The sequence below is a fragment of the Typopeltis vanoorti genome, chromosome 9 (assembly GCF_054136105.1).
Source record: "Typopeltis vanoorti isolate ZY-2024b chromosome 9, IOZ_Tvanoo_1.0, whole genome shotgun sequence".
Lineage (NCBI taxonomy): Eukaryota > Metazoa > Arthropoda > Arachnida > Uropygi > Thelyphonidae > Typopeltis > Typopeltis vanoorti.
Window position 1 is genome coordinate 24,856,868 of NC_143557.1, and position 13,265 is coordinate 24,870,132.

Consider the following 13,265-nt stretch of genomic DNA (forward strand, 5'->3'; position numbering starts at 1 on the left):
TATAGTCCTTTGCAATGCTTCTTTCCAAATTGTGGTTCTATAAGGGAAGATATTTCTTATTCTTCGTTGGTTAACATTACGGGATAGTGCAGATGCGCCGTACTCCACTAGCTCACTTAGTTCATCGTCGAAACATACCACAGCCACGCGATCCCTTCCATGTGACAAATCTCTTATCTACTGCGCTGCACGGTTGATTAGAATAACGGAATCTGTTATGGTACAAGAAGCGGAATGAATTTGAACCGGGAGCATCTGCACGTTCCCCCCTCAACTTTTGCTACTTGATGGTATTTTGAGCATTTGGTTGCCACACGCGCGCTCGCACGTATACACACACACACACACACACAGAGAGAGAGAGAGAGTTGGAGTACATCGAGATCAATGGAATAAGTGGATAGTTTGTTGTATCTGCTCACCTCATTTGAGTTAATTGTTAATTACTTTATTGGCTGCTTGAAATATCCGGAAAGGTATTTATGTTCCTGGCATTTCGTTTTCTCGCTGTGTGTGTGTGTGTATGTGTGTGTAAGTGAGAGAGAGAGGACGATTTTTTTTCTCTCACAAATTCGTTCAAAATATTTATAGTTTAGCTTCAACTCGCACGAGTGTGTTCAAGTTCTCAGCAAACAGTGTGTGTGGTGGGGGGGAATCAGTAACATTACGAATATGTATTTTATATCTAAAAATGTTTAATTCTTAGCAGATTTGATGGTCGCGGGAAGCTTTCGATGTATTTGTACATTAAAATACTTAAAACGTCAATGCTGTTTGTCAAATGCCTCATTGTCCTGCTGTGTTTTGTTGAGATAATATCGCATAACATATACCACTGGATGGCAACTTTTCATTGACGCGCATTGCATTTAGACTGAGATTTGTAAGTGGCCACTCCTGAGCTACTACATAAGAAAAGTCTGAAAAGTTCTCAGCTCGACCCTAGATGGCAACACTATCGGGAAGATTTTTTTTTTCTAAGTTGGTACATCTCCATGTGAAATTGCAAGTCATTCTATCAAGTAGTTTGTTTTATACAGTGTCTGAAGCAAAAGTGCTATCTGAATCCATTCAAATGGATAAAATTGAGTATCGTGTTATAAAATTCCTAGTAAAAGAAGGTTTAACGCCAAAACAAATTCATTCGAAGTTCATAAAAGTTTATGGGCACCCTTCTCCTTCATTTTCGACAGTTAAGAAATTGGCTGCCGAATTTAAACGTGGCCGTACCAGCCTTGAAGATGATCCACGTGAAAGACGTCCAAAAAGTGTAACAACACCAGAAATCATTGATCAAGTGCACGATAGGGTATTGGATGACCAGCGAGTCAAAGCGCGTGAAATTGCTGAGACTATAGGCATTTCAAAAGAACGTGTAGGATATATTTTGCATGAAGAATATTGCAAATGAAAAAGCTTTCCGCAAGATGGGTGCTGCGCTTTTTCACAGCAGATCAAAAACGCACTTGCATGAAAATCTCATGAAAATTGCATGAAAAACAGTGCTTGGAGCGTTTTAACAAGAATAAAACTGATTTTGTGCGTCGATTTGTTACTATGGATGAGACTTGGATTCACCATTACACACCAGAATCCTAACAGTAGTCAAAACAGTCGTCAGAAGCCGGTTCTTCAGCGCCAAAGAAGACAAAGTCGGTTCCATCAGCAGGAAAGGTCATGGCATCGGTGTTATGGGATTGGGATGCTAAAGGCATTTTGTTTATAAATTATCTTGAAAAGGATAAAACAATAACCGGGGAATATTATTCCGATCTTTTAACCAGGCTAGACGAAAACATTTGTGAGAAATGACCTAGGTTGCAGAAGAAAAAATCACCTTTCATCAGGACAATGCACTTGCTCACAAAAAAAGGTGTTTTGGCAGTGGAAAAATTAAGGGATCTGCACTATGAATTGTTGGAACATCCACCCTATTCTCCAGATTTGGCTCCCTCTGACTTCTATCTTTTCCCAAAACTAAAACTCTTCCTCGCTGGTCAGCGTTTTTCTTCGAATCAAGAGGTGATTGCAGCTGTAGAGGGGTATTTTGCAGATCTTAGTGAGGAACCACTACATGGAAGGAATAATGGCACTGGAGCATCGCTTGAATAAATGTGTCTTAAGGGAGATTATGTTGAAAAATAAAAATAATTTGAAATTATTAATGCGTTTTTTCATTGTTAGGCAGAGAACTTTTCAGACCACCCTCGTGTGTGTGTGTGTGTGTGTGTGTGTATCTTAGGACTGTAAATCCTTGTGTGTTCACGGGGAAGATGTTCCTTTTCTGTGAATGAAAAATCCTCTATCTCCGTATGAAACCGGCTAACTCACCTTTAGTCGAAAGAGACCAGATAAAGGTTATTCACGTCATAGCCGGGAATCGAACCCAGATCTTTCCGACCAGAGGTCTTCGTCTATCGACTGAGCTACAAGGAGCTATGGGAAACAGTATTGTATTCAAAGGAGGTAAGCCACGTCCTCATCCAAATTTTACACCTTTGAGTAATTCAAATATACTGCACAAATATATCATTCTCCTTCATTATTGTTTTCTAATATACAGTATCTTAAAATAAACACATGCGTAGATTTGAGGCACTCTGCGAAGATTGGGTTACAATTAATTGATAAATTAAAGTTATCCTACAGTTAATTGCATTAGACCAATTAAGCTGAGCACTGATGCCCTGTACACTCTTAAAACTTTCATACATCAATAAAAATGCAATCATATGGTCAAACGGACGTAAAAACACACACACATATGTGGCATACTTAAAGAATATTTGTACTAAAATAACTTCAATAGCTTGTGTTTTTAAAAATGCATGTTTATTACAAAATTGTACAAAAACATATTAAAGTATTGATTTACTAACGCTTTTTGAAGTAAATTACTTTTAAACTTAAGGTGATATTTAAAACTCAAGTAAATTTATAGAAATCCTGCCACGTATTAACCAATTTCATCGGTACGTGTATAAATAAACAACAAAAAATGTTACACTCCTTTACAGCGACTACCGATTCTTTGCTTATGAGGCATAAGGAGATTCCTTTTGTGCTCCACAAAAAATAATCATTCGTCTTACTTTCCTTTTTAATTAAATCTTCAGCCATCGAATTCCATTTTCCTTTACACAGTTACAGTGGAATGAGGGAATTTTTAGCAAGTTATTTTAATAAAATAATCTGTAAACAACGAAAGACACAAGTCCAACCGACGAAGTGAATGTACTACCTCGACATACGCGTGTTCCCTGCAACATCGGTGTAGCTGCGTTAGAAACATAGTGTGGCGATAATACCGGAGAGATCAAACGTCTATTATCAAGTTCAAACAGACATCAAAATGTTTTAACTTTGGCGAGATTATTATTATTATTATTACTGTTATTATCAAAAAAAAAAAATGTTTTTTTCACAGCGCGCCAGCTGGAGTTGCGCAAAAAAATGGCTTTATAGAAAGCATTTTTTTTTTTAGAATACTGGAAAATAAATTAAGATAAATATATTATTCACTTGTTATTTATTAAATATCTATATTGCTAGCCCGAACGATTTTACTTATTGATGGACAAAACATGACTTTTTTAATTTAATAAACAATAACTTCCTAACAAAATTTTTCAGCTTTAAGAAAAGACAGAAGAATGTGCTTATACAAAGGGCCAATTCTAGCAACAAAAACCTATGTAACAAATATTTTCCAAACACAAAAAATCAATGCTGTGTTTTACGGTTTTTCTTATGCTTATTACTGGAATGGTTTTCCCACAAATAATTTTAAAAAAAAATGCAAGCTTTAATGCAAACGATGATCCAACATCACTAATCACTTAACGAGACTCCTACTGAGTTATTGGTTTCCCAATATCTATACACCCAAGATCCTCCCACTATGAAATGGGGGGGGGGAGCTTTTGGGCGAGTTGGATGTTGCCATGAATGAATTACTTGAAATACAAGAATTCTATTTACGAAGGACACTTTTTTTTTATACAGTCTCGTTTTCGCTGCACTTGTTTATGTTAGTATGCTTTCAGTTTTCATGCTGCTGTTTGTTCTGTTTCTTTTCCGTTTTTTTTTTCCTGATTGATTAATCGGCTCTGACCTATTTTCTGATTATTATTTTCTTTTAAGCTTCAAAAGTCACATCTAGTTGTGGAAATGCCATTTCTGGGCAACTCAAAAATTTATCAGGCATTTCAATAAAAGCTTATAACCATATGCGTGTGGAAAATGAGAAAAATTATTGACAAAAGTGTCCTGAAAAGTTAATCTCCTTCGGATCGTTTCAGTGTCTAAAACCGATTCAAAAAATACAAAATTATGTAGACTGTCTTGTATAGCCATGTCACCAACACCATTATCACGGCAACTGAGAGAAAGCTTTTTTTACGGTTACAAAAAGTAAACCGTAGATAATTAGTACTCTCAATTAGTATATAATGTTTCGAAACATTTTGCCACCATAAATGGAAGTGAAATTCAGTTGAATCAACAAATTGCCGATCTGTGGAGCCAAGTAAACAGCTTCTTATTGCAACTATCTACACCTACAACTTGAGGGTTCGAATTCCACTGTGTGGATGTTCGTGAAAAGATTATTTTTTATCGCATATGAAACTGTCATATTTTTTATTGGAAGCCTCAAGAAGTTGGAAAAAAATTTGTTTTATTTGTATAACAGGTTCTACACATATCGGCCACTGAATTAGAAACCTTTCTGCAAATATATAAACATCACTTATGCAGCGTATATGCAAAATACTTGGTCACGAGAGTCAAAATACTTGGTCAAGTGTTCTAGGCAATTATTTAAAAATGTTGCTGATCAATAATCGTCAACAGCGTTGATCCCAATAGGAAAAACAAAGGATCTTTCGGAGTTCGATAAAGGGCTTATTGTGTTGCCGTCTGGAGCCATGATTATGAACACAGCAGAGCTATCTGGTTTCTCAAAAGGTGAGATATCCCGGCCGTTTACTTAGTGGGAAAATAACCCACATTGCTTGTCTAAGAGGCGTAACTGTGGTCTTAAGACAGCCTATCAGGAACGAGATTACCGATGAAATGAGATGAAATATTTACTTATTAAAACATATTACTGTGGTTATTACGTGTGTTTGTTTAGTCAAAGTTATTTAAATTCTCTGAATGACTAATTACCTAATTATTCCTTTGGGGAATAACATTAGCAGCATTTTTAACACAGTTATGCAACACGTATAGCAGATTATTACCGTAGGTAGTTATCTGAATTAGAAACTTTTATGTAATACCGTATTGGAACTCCTTTAGCGACTACCAATACCGACCCTCTTCAATTTCCTGAGCATACTTCTCTGGTGAGATACGAGTCGGAACAGCTTTTATTAAATGATTCGGCCAATTGCTGCATACAGGAAGTTATGTTTGTCCCTGCAAGTCTTCTCAGACGACGGTATTCTAGAAACATAGCCAAACTGTTTCTAGAATACCTTGAAGAAAAAACAGGTTGGCTAAGTTTCTTTGAAGAAAACTTTTCTTCGACGTATTGAAGAAAAGAAAATCTTTTCTTCAATACGTTGAAGAAAAGATTTTCACGTTTAAACCCAAATCAAAAATTTGGCTACGATATGTCGATGACCTCTTTGTTGTCTGGGGTCATTCCGAAGAAGACCTACACCTGTATCTAGATAAAATAAACCTTCTTCATCCACAAATTCTCTTTCTGGATTTACACATCCAAAGAAAAGAAAATGGTTCCATCTCCACTTCTGTCTATCGAAGCCGACATTTTCAGGTCGCCACATTCACAATTCTTCTGCTTATCATCCATCTCAAAAATTCGGCATCATTAAATCATTAGCAACCAGAGCACAGAGATTCTGCTCCTCTGAAGAATCTCTAAACAAGGAATTGGAAATAATAAAAAAAATACAGCCATACTAAATGGATACAATCTTAAAACAACTAAAAATCATCATTCACTTCCCCACACATCAACCTAGACATGAACAAGCCCCTAGGATTCCCATACCTTATGTCAAAGGCATTTCCGAACATCTTTCAAAAATTATGAAGAAATACAAACTTGCTACTACCTACAAACCAATCAACCAGATCTATAACTTGTTACCTTCTAAAGACAAACTCTCACCTCTGGCGTGTACGAGGTTCCATGCTCCTGTAAATTGTCTTACTATGGACAGACTGGTAGATCTGCTCATAAACGCAATTCGGAATATCAAGACCATATCCGTCTTATCGAACCGCAGAAACCTGGCCTCGCACACGGAGTTGAAAACCCAAACCATAGAATCCATTGGAAAAAGACCAAATTTCTACATATATATCTTTATATAAATATGAACGTTAATATAAAGAAAATGCTGAAGCCCTACTTCACAGACCAAATCTAAACCGTAATGACGTTCTTGCTATTCCTAAAGTATGGGAAATTGTCATATAAAATTATGTAAAATAATATTTTTTTATATATGTTATCTTATTTCAATATAATCTTTTTTCCCCATCCAGATATATTTTAATTTAATTCTATAACAAGCTACTGCACGCATATTGGGATTCCATTGTAATCATGTGCCCTAACTGTATGTTATTCCTAGTATTGTTTGACTTAACTGGACTGACGATGTCCTAAGCTACTTAGGATGAAATATTTACTTATTAAAACTTATTACTGTGGTTATTACGTGTGTTTATTTAGTCGTGAATTTTCCACAGGTTTCATTGTACAATTAAATAACTTTGCACCGCCAGAAAAGAAATATCTCACAACATCAAATCTGTTATCTAATTTAGAGGCCTGAATTTCGGACAGTTTGAATCTCGAATATTTTTGTACTCTTTAAACAGTTTGGTTTGCTTATAATTACTACTGAAGAAACTAATTCCTGAGGTCAATGTATTTTGTTTGTCAGTCACATGTTTTCCTGTTGATTTACCTTTTTTGGAATAAAATAATCCAAGTTTTCTGGAACAAATCCCTCCTCACCTCCATATGGGACTGGGCAACTCCCTTTTGGTTGAAAAATCCTTATAAAGATTCCTTGCATCTTACTCACGGGGTTTGAAAAGGATCTTTTCCACCAAACGGCAAATGCTAAGATGTCCTGGAGACTGTGTTGCCAGAAGAAAAATCCCGATTTTAGTAGTGAAAAAAAAAAGTTTTTATTTTTAAAATCTGTTTCTGCCATAAAATAAGCTTGAAAAAAAAAAAGATCTGAGAAATTCTTTCGGCACAGATAGAATTCGAACCAGTGGCGTATCTAGGAGAAGACGGAGGGGATGGTCCGCCCCGGGACTTTGAACCTTTTTGAACTTTTGCAGCTTATTCTAAAATACAGTCTCGAGAACTCATTTCCTAATATTGTAATACTACTGCGAATTTTCCTCACAATTACTGTAAGTGTTGCTAGTTGTGAGAGGAGTTTTTCTAAATTAAAATTCATCAAGGAATTACCTACATTACTATGAAATAAGCTTCGCCAATGTTCATCGACGATTCTGCTAACAGAAGAGCAAATAAATAAATAAATAACATTTTAGAATGTTGGCGTTAAAGTTTTACTTCAAAAACAAACATAGCGTTTTAATTTATTTCTCTATACGTCGTTTTGACTTTTTGTAGTATTTTTGGTGTGTATTGAGAGGGGCGGCAAACTCAGGGACACTCCCCACGGGCGACAAAACTAGCTATGCCACTGATCCGAACTCATGCCGTTTTCCCATTTAAATGACATTTATACAATGGAAGTTATGCTTTGAAAAGTATCTGCACTGATATGATTTCCACAAAGAATAATACATAAGAGGCATTCGAGTGTTGAGAATATTTTTTGGGCTATTCAAACTTGCCAGATCTAAACATCATTTTTTTTTGGTCTCGTGAACAAGCAACAAACAAAAAGATGCACAAAAGCCAACTTACAGTGAATGGTTATAACGGTGTTTTTTTCTTGGTTTTGTTTGTTTTTTGAATCACAGCCGAAACAGAAAGGGCTATGGGGTGTGTTATGTGGAGGGTGACCAACCGTCACGGATTCTAATACATTGCTCCAAATTAGTAAATTGAAACACCATTCATAAGCTCTTGCAAGTTGCCTGATAAGCGTTGAAAGTAACGTTTAAGTTTATGGCGTTTTTCATAAAAATAATTTGTCCTTTGAATTAAGTCGCCACCTATTGGCGGCAATATTATTTCAAAAATGAGATAACGTTTACTGAATGTTTTTTGTATATTCGCCTTCTTAATAGAACAGATAATCAAGTAATCAACTAAACAACGATTAGTTTTTTAAATGCAAGGAAAGAATTTCTTGTAAATTTGTTCCACCAACCTTAAAGTCTTCGCTAAACAAAGCTGTAAACAAAGCGGTATACAAAAAGGAAAGGTTTGTTGACAAATTCGTGAACTTCAACACCAACTGCGGAATTATGCAGAAAGTAATTAGAAGCGTTGAAGCACTTTCTTCAAATGGGTTGTTTACATTAAACACTATTTGCCTGGAGCGAATGCAGCAACAGAACGTCTATTTTCAATAATAAACAACTTGAGAACTGCTGAGAAATCACAGTGGAACCTCCAAACACGGAAACTACAAAATGTAATCTAAAAAAAAAAAAAAAGATTTCAAGTAGGCGATTGAGTCAAATATCAAAATCAAAAGTCAAAATCCATTTGGTTGATAATGTTGTTTTTAAATATGTATAAGTATCTTAAAAAAATTAAAATAATTATTTATTACCATCTTGTACGCTTATTTTTTTATTTATTTATTTATTGTGATATTAGTGTTAAAATTATATTGTGCGGATTGACGCAATAAATATATATATATATATATATATATATATATATATAATGTATGTATGTAGAAAGTATTTTACTTTGGGTATAATAAATGTTAAAGATACCAAGCTATTTTAAACCTGGTTTTACTCCATTTACCAAGTAAGCAAACAGACAAGTAAGTCAAGTTTGCGCCTGCAAGTATTGCAAGTCTAGGTGATCCCACACGTAGTGCAAGACCAAGGCAACTCATGGGTAAAAGGTGGATAAGCTCTGATCACTATTCTTAATATTTACCCTTAATGCAAAGCCCATCTCCTTGAGGAGATGTATGATGCTATGGTATGTGCAGGCAAACTTGACTTATCTGTCTGTTTACTTACTTGGGAAATGGAGTAAAATCAGATTTAAAATAGCTTGTTATCTTTAACATAGTATATACCCAGGGTAAAAAAACTTTCTACATCTATCTCTCATCCTGAGATTTTTATTTAATAAGGTCAAAGCACCTTATAGTAAACTTGTTTTGTAAAAATACTTATCAGCTCTGTATTACTTAACTTTGATATTTCTAAGCCTGGCACCCACTAATGAGACCTCAATAAAGGTCGAAACCGGTATGGGTAGTGGACCCTTGCCTTTAATGCATAGCATCACACATCTCCTCAAGGAGATGGGCTTTGCATTAAGGGTAAATATTAAGAATAGTGATCAGAGCTTATTCCACCTTTACCACGAGTTGCCTAGACTTGTACTACTTTACGGGTCACCTGGACTTGCAATACACGCAGGCACAAAGTTGACTTATTTGTCTGTTTGCTTACTTGGGAAATGGAGTAAAAACCAGGTTTAAAATAGCTTGGTATCTTTAACACACATACACACACACATACATACATATATATATATATATATATATATATATATACTATACTATAAAATGATAAGCTGAAATTGGCAACGGATGTGACGTCGGCTTGAAACGGATTTAAGCTGTAACGTTTTTGTCAAGTTATTTGAAACGTTTTGAAACTTAGGGGCTACCCTGAGGTCGAGTCTTCACAATTCGAGTCATCAGAATTCAAGGAGAACCGGCCTACCAGTCCGGAACACGGGGGGTTGGGCGCCGTAGGCGTCAGGGGGAGGACCCCTAATATATATATATATATATATATATATTGTTAGGAAAACGTTTTAGATGTCGAGGACTGGCGTGAGTAAAAAATGGTTACCATAGTGTTAACTGTGTGCTTTTTTTTATTAGGCAAAATGTTAGCATATAATGCACAGCGAATTTTTTGTTGAAACACTCATCAAGTATAAATTTTCCGTATGCAATTTAAGGTATCCTTGAATAAATTTTAGATGAAAGCAACAGGTTTGTTTTAGCGCATACAGAACTCGGATCTGGCTGGTGACCGTTCTATCGATATTTGTGATCTTTGTTATTGAGTTATTAACTCATGTCAGTTTTATTTTCACTCGTGAGCTATTTTAATGGAGAAATTACACAAATAAATAAACCGAAGTCCTACAAATATATATTATAAATAATAATAATAATAATAATAATAATAAAACTGCCTATAACTCATGCGCAAAAAGGATTTAACTCAAGTTGTGATATCTGACATCACTGTAGAATAAATACTATGCATTTATGCTTTCGTGATTAACTTGAATAATTTTTTATATTTGTTTATCTTAAGAATATTTTAAAATTGGTCTGTATATTTTAGCAAATCTTTAATCTTTCATTTCTAACTTGAGTAATTTTAAACTGTTATGGATTATGATTAAAATAAAAAAATGATGACGATTATTGTTTGTCTTTCAGCTCTGCAAGCGAATATCCTCTCTCGTGAGACTATGGGAGACTGGGTTCGCTTTACTGTTCATATAATGCAAGTATACAAACCGGGTCCCAGTAAAGTACGCAGAGGAACTCAGTTCTTGTGGGTGAGCACAACGGATTTAGCATGCAAGTGTCCTAAGTTGAGAGTGAAAAATTCCTACCTCATTCTAGGTAAGAGGTTGTTCTAAATGGTTTATAAATCTCTGTTTATAATAATCTTGTATTCTAACATTCAAAATGTGAAAGTGAACGCTATTAATATAATAATAATAATAAAATAATAATAATAATAATAATAATAATAATAATAATAATAATAATAATAAACGAATTGAACTGTAATTCTCAATTTAGTTGATAAAATGTTAAAAATTGTTTAAGAATTAGTGTTGTACCCAAGTACTTGACATCTAATAAAAATACTTTACCATATGATTTCGTTTACCCTTAAAACTGAGCTTTAAAAGTAAACATAGCCAAAAGATGTTTATTAAAATCATGTAACTCTTTTATGCATGATTGCAAGTATACAAACATACTGAGAACATATATTAAGAAAGAATATTAACAAAAAGTGACGGAATAATAATTTTCTCTGTCTGTTTTCAGGGAAAGACAGTCGAAACTCAGAACACCCAGGTCTTACTGCAGACAGTCGAAATATCGTAATCGAATGGAAGGATGACTGGGCACGTCGAATGCGACGATTTCAGCGTCGACAGCGGAAAGGACGATGTAAAAACTGATGAGAATAAAATAACCTCACGACAGAGCCACACTCTTCCTGAAACATCGTGTTACTGAATCGGTGTGTAAAAAGCTTCCTTTACGTCCTGTTCTGTTGCCTGTACACAAGAATTCCTCCCAGGTAACGTGGACGCATGCTACACTAATATATTCAAGCCAAGGGTAGGACGTGAGCCTCTGTCAGCGGTGATTACAGTTAAAGGAGAAAGATAAAAAAAAAAAAAAAGTGAAACCAGTCTAAAAATGTCGTAATAGTTTCATGTGAAACATATCATTTATGTAGTAAGAGTCTTAGTCAACAAGAAGAGGAAGATTTTGCATTGATGGTCAACTACCCATTTTGCTTGGATTACACCACAGAGGCCGTGTTTTCTCTGATTCGAGAATGTCGTGTGTATAAGAAGTTCCTAGTGGCTCTGTGTTTTGTACTATTCTATTGAGTATTATGGATGTTGTATTGTATGCATGTGTGTGTGTTAATGTGATATCACATTGTCGCTCATTCCAACTTATCTACGTCAGGCAGATGCCGAAAGGAAAGCAAGCAATTTGACGCAGGTCGACACTCGTCAAATGGGAACAGTGTTTCTACTGAACGGCATCATCGCTGTTTATTTAACATTCGTTTGGAATAATACAGCCAACTTACAATAATACAGTAAAATTGTTGCGCGTTTAAAAATAGACGCAGTTTAAAAATAAATATATTCCCAAAGGTCTGTTTGAATATCAGACATTCAATATACTATATTGAATGTCTATACTATATACTATATTGATGTTAAAAAAATATTACGCATAAACTTATTTATTTATGCGTAATAAATCTGGAATTTATTACTGATATTTTCTGAACACATTTTTCGGAAATATGCTCAGAATTTTTTTAGAATAGGTATACTTATTTATATTTTATGATCAAGGGCACTTAATAAAAGATTCGAAAAACAGCACAGGGATTCATATTCAGCAATGAAATACGAAATGAGATTAAATAAAAAACACCCGTCGACTTTTTTAAAAATATATTTCAAAATTTCAGAAATTATAATGACAGTGAATCTGAGTAAAACTTCTTACAAGTGAAGTGTAAATTTCTTAAGTTTCCTATGAGCTATCCTAAAAATTCGAATTAATTTCACGTTACCCACTAGATTAGCTATCTTTTTTTTTTATAGACGCATGATGATATCTTTGCAGGCATAACGAAGTATCGTGAAGTAAACAAATGTTATTTATAACCAGATGGATTCAGTAACTAGCTTCCCCCCCCACACACACACACAGATAATCAAGTAGTAACATCTCATAATAGCGTAAACACTTCTTACCGGGAAAAAAAAAAAAAAAAAAATTAAAATGGCTTTATACATAATGGACAAATTTATTATTTTCTACAGAAAGAATAATAACTTCAAAGTAATAACTTTTTCTTTAGGATGCATTCAAAAGACACTGTTTAACGACAGATTCATAAATAGTTTACTATTTATGTAGTGGATTAGCAATTTTTTTAAAGAGGTCTTCGTATTATAAGTATTCTTTTCGTCTTGCAATATTTTCGTTTATTAAGGTTTCGATTCCCAACTTTTCTTCACTCAGCTGTCTGAATACCAAAAACAACAGAGCACACACGGCCAGTAATTTTGCAATTACTGGCCGTGTGTGCATTTTCCCTTTTAAGAACCAAAGATATTTGGTTCTTAAAACATAAAATTTTTCTCGAACATAAAAATTTATACCGAATTTAAAATTTTAAAATGTGTCATCGAAAGTGATATTGGTGTAAATTATATCAGGGATACGTTCAACAAGAGGATGGAAAGAGATCCATGTTATACGTTGATACTGTTCGACTAAAAT

The 13,265-nt window shown here is 34.6% G+C and overlaps 1 protein-coding gene across 1 annotated transcript in view; it reads left to right on the forward strand.

Moving 5' to 3' along the window:
• The window catches only part of LOC150102932 (netrin-1-like), a 178,203-nt gene extending 165,980 nt beyond the window's left edge, over window positions 1-12,223 (forward strand). Inside the window, exons 5-6 of the mRNA XM_090397348.1 lie at window positions 10,638-10,826; window positions 11,265-12,223. Of these exons, the coding sequence (XP_090253474.1) occupies window positions 10,638-10,826; window positions 11,265-11,401 (326 nt within the window). The 3' untranslated portion in view covers window positions 11,402-12,223. The remainder of the gene's footprint in view (window positions 1-10,637; window positions 10,827-11,264) is intronic.
• The last annotated feature ends 1,042 nt before the right edge of the window (window positions 12,224-13,265 follow it).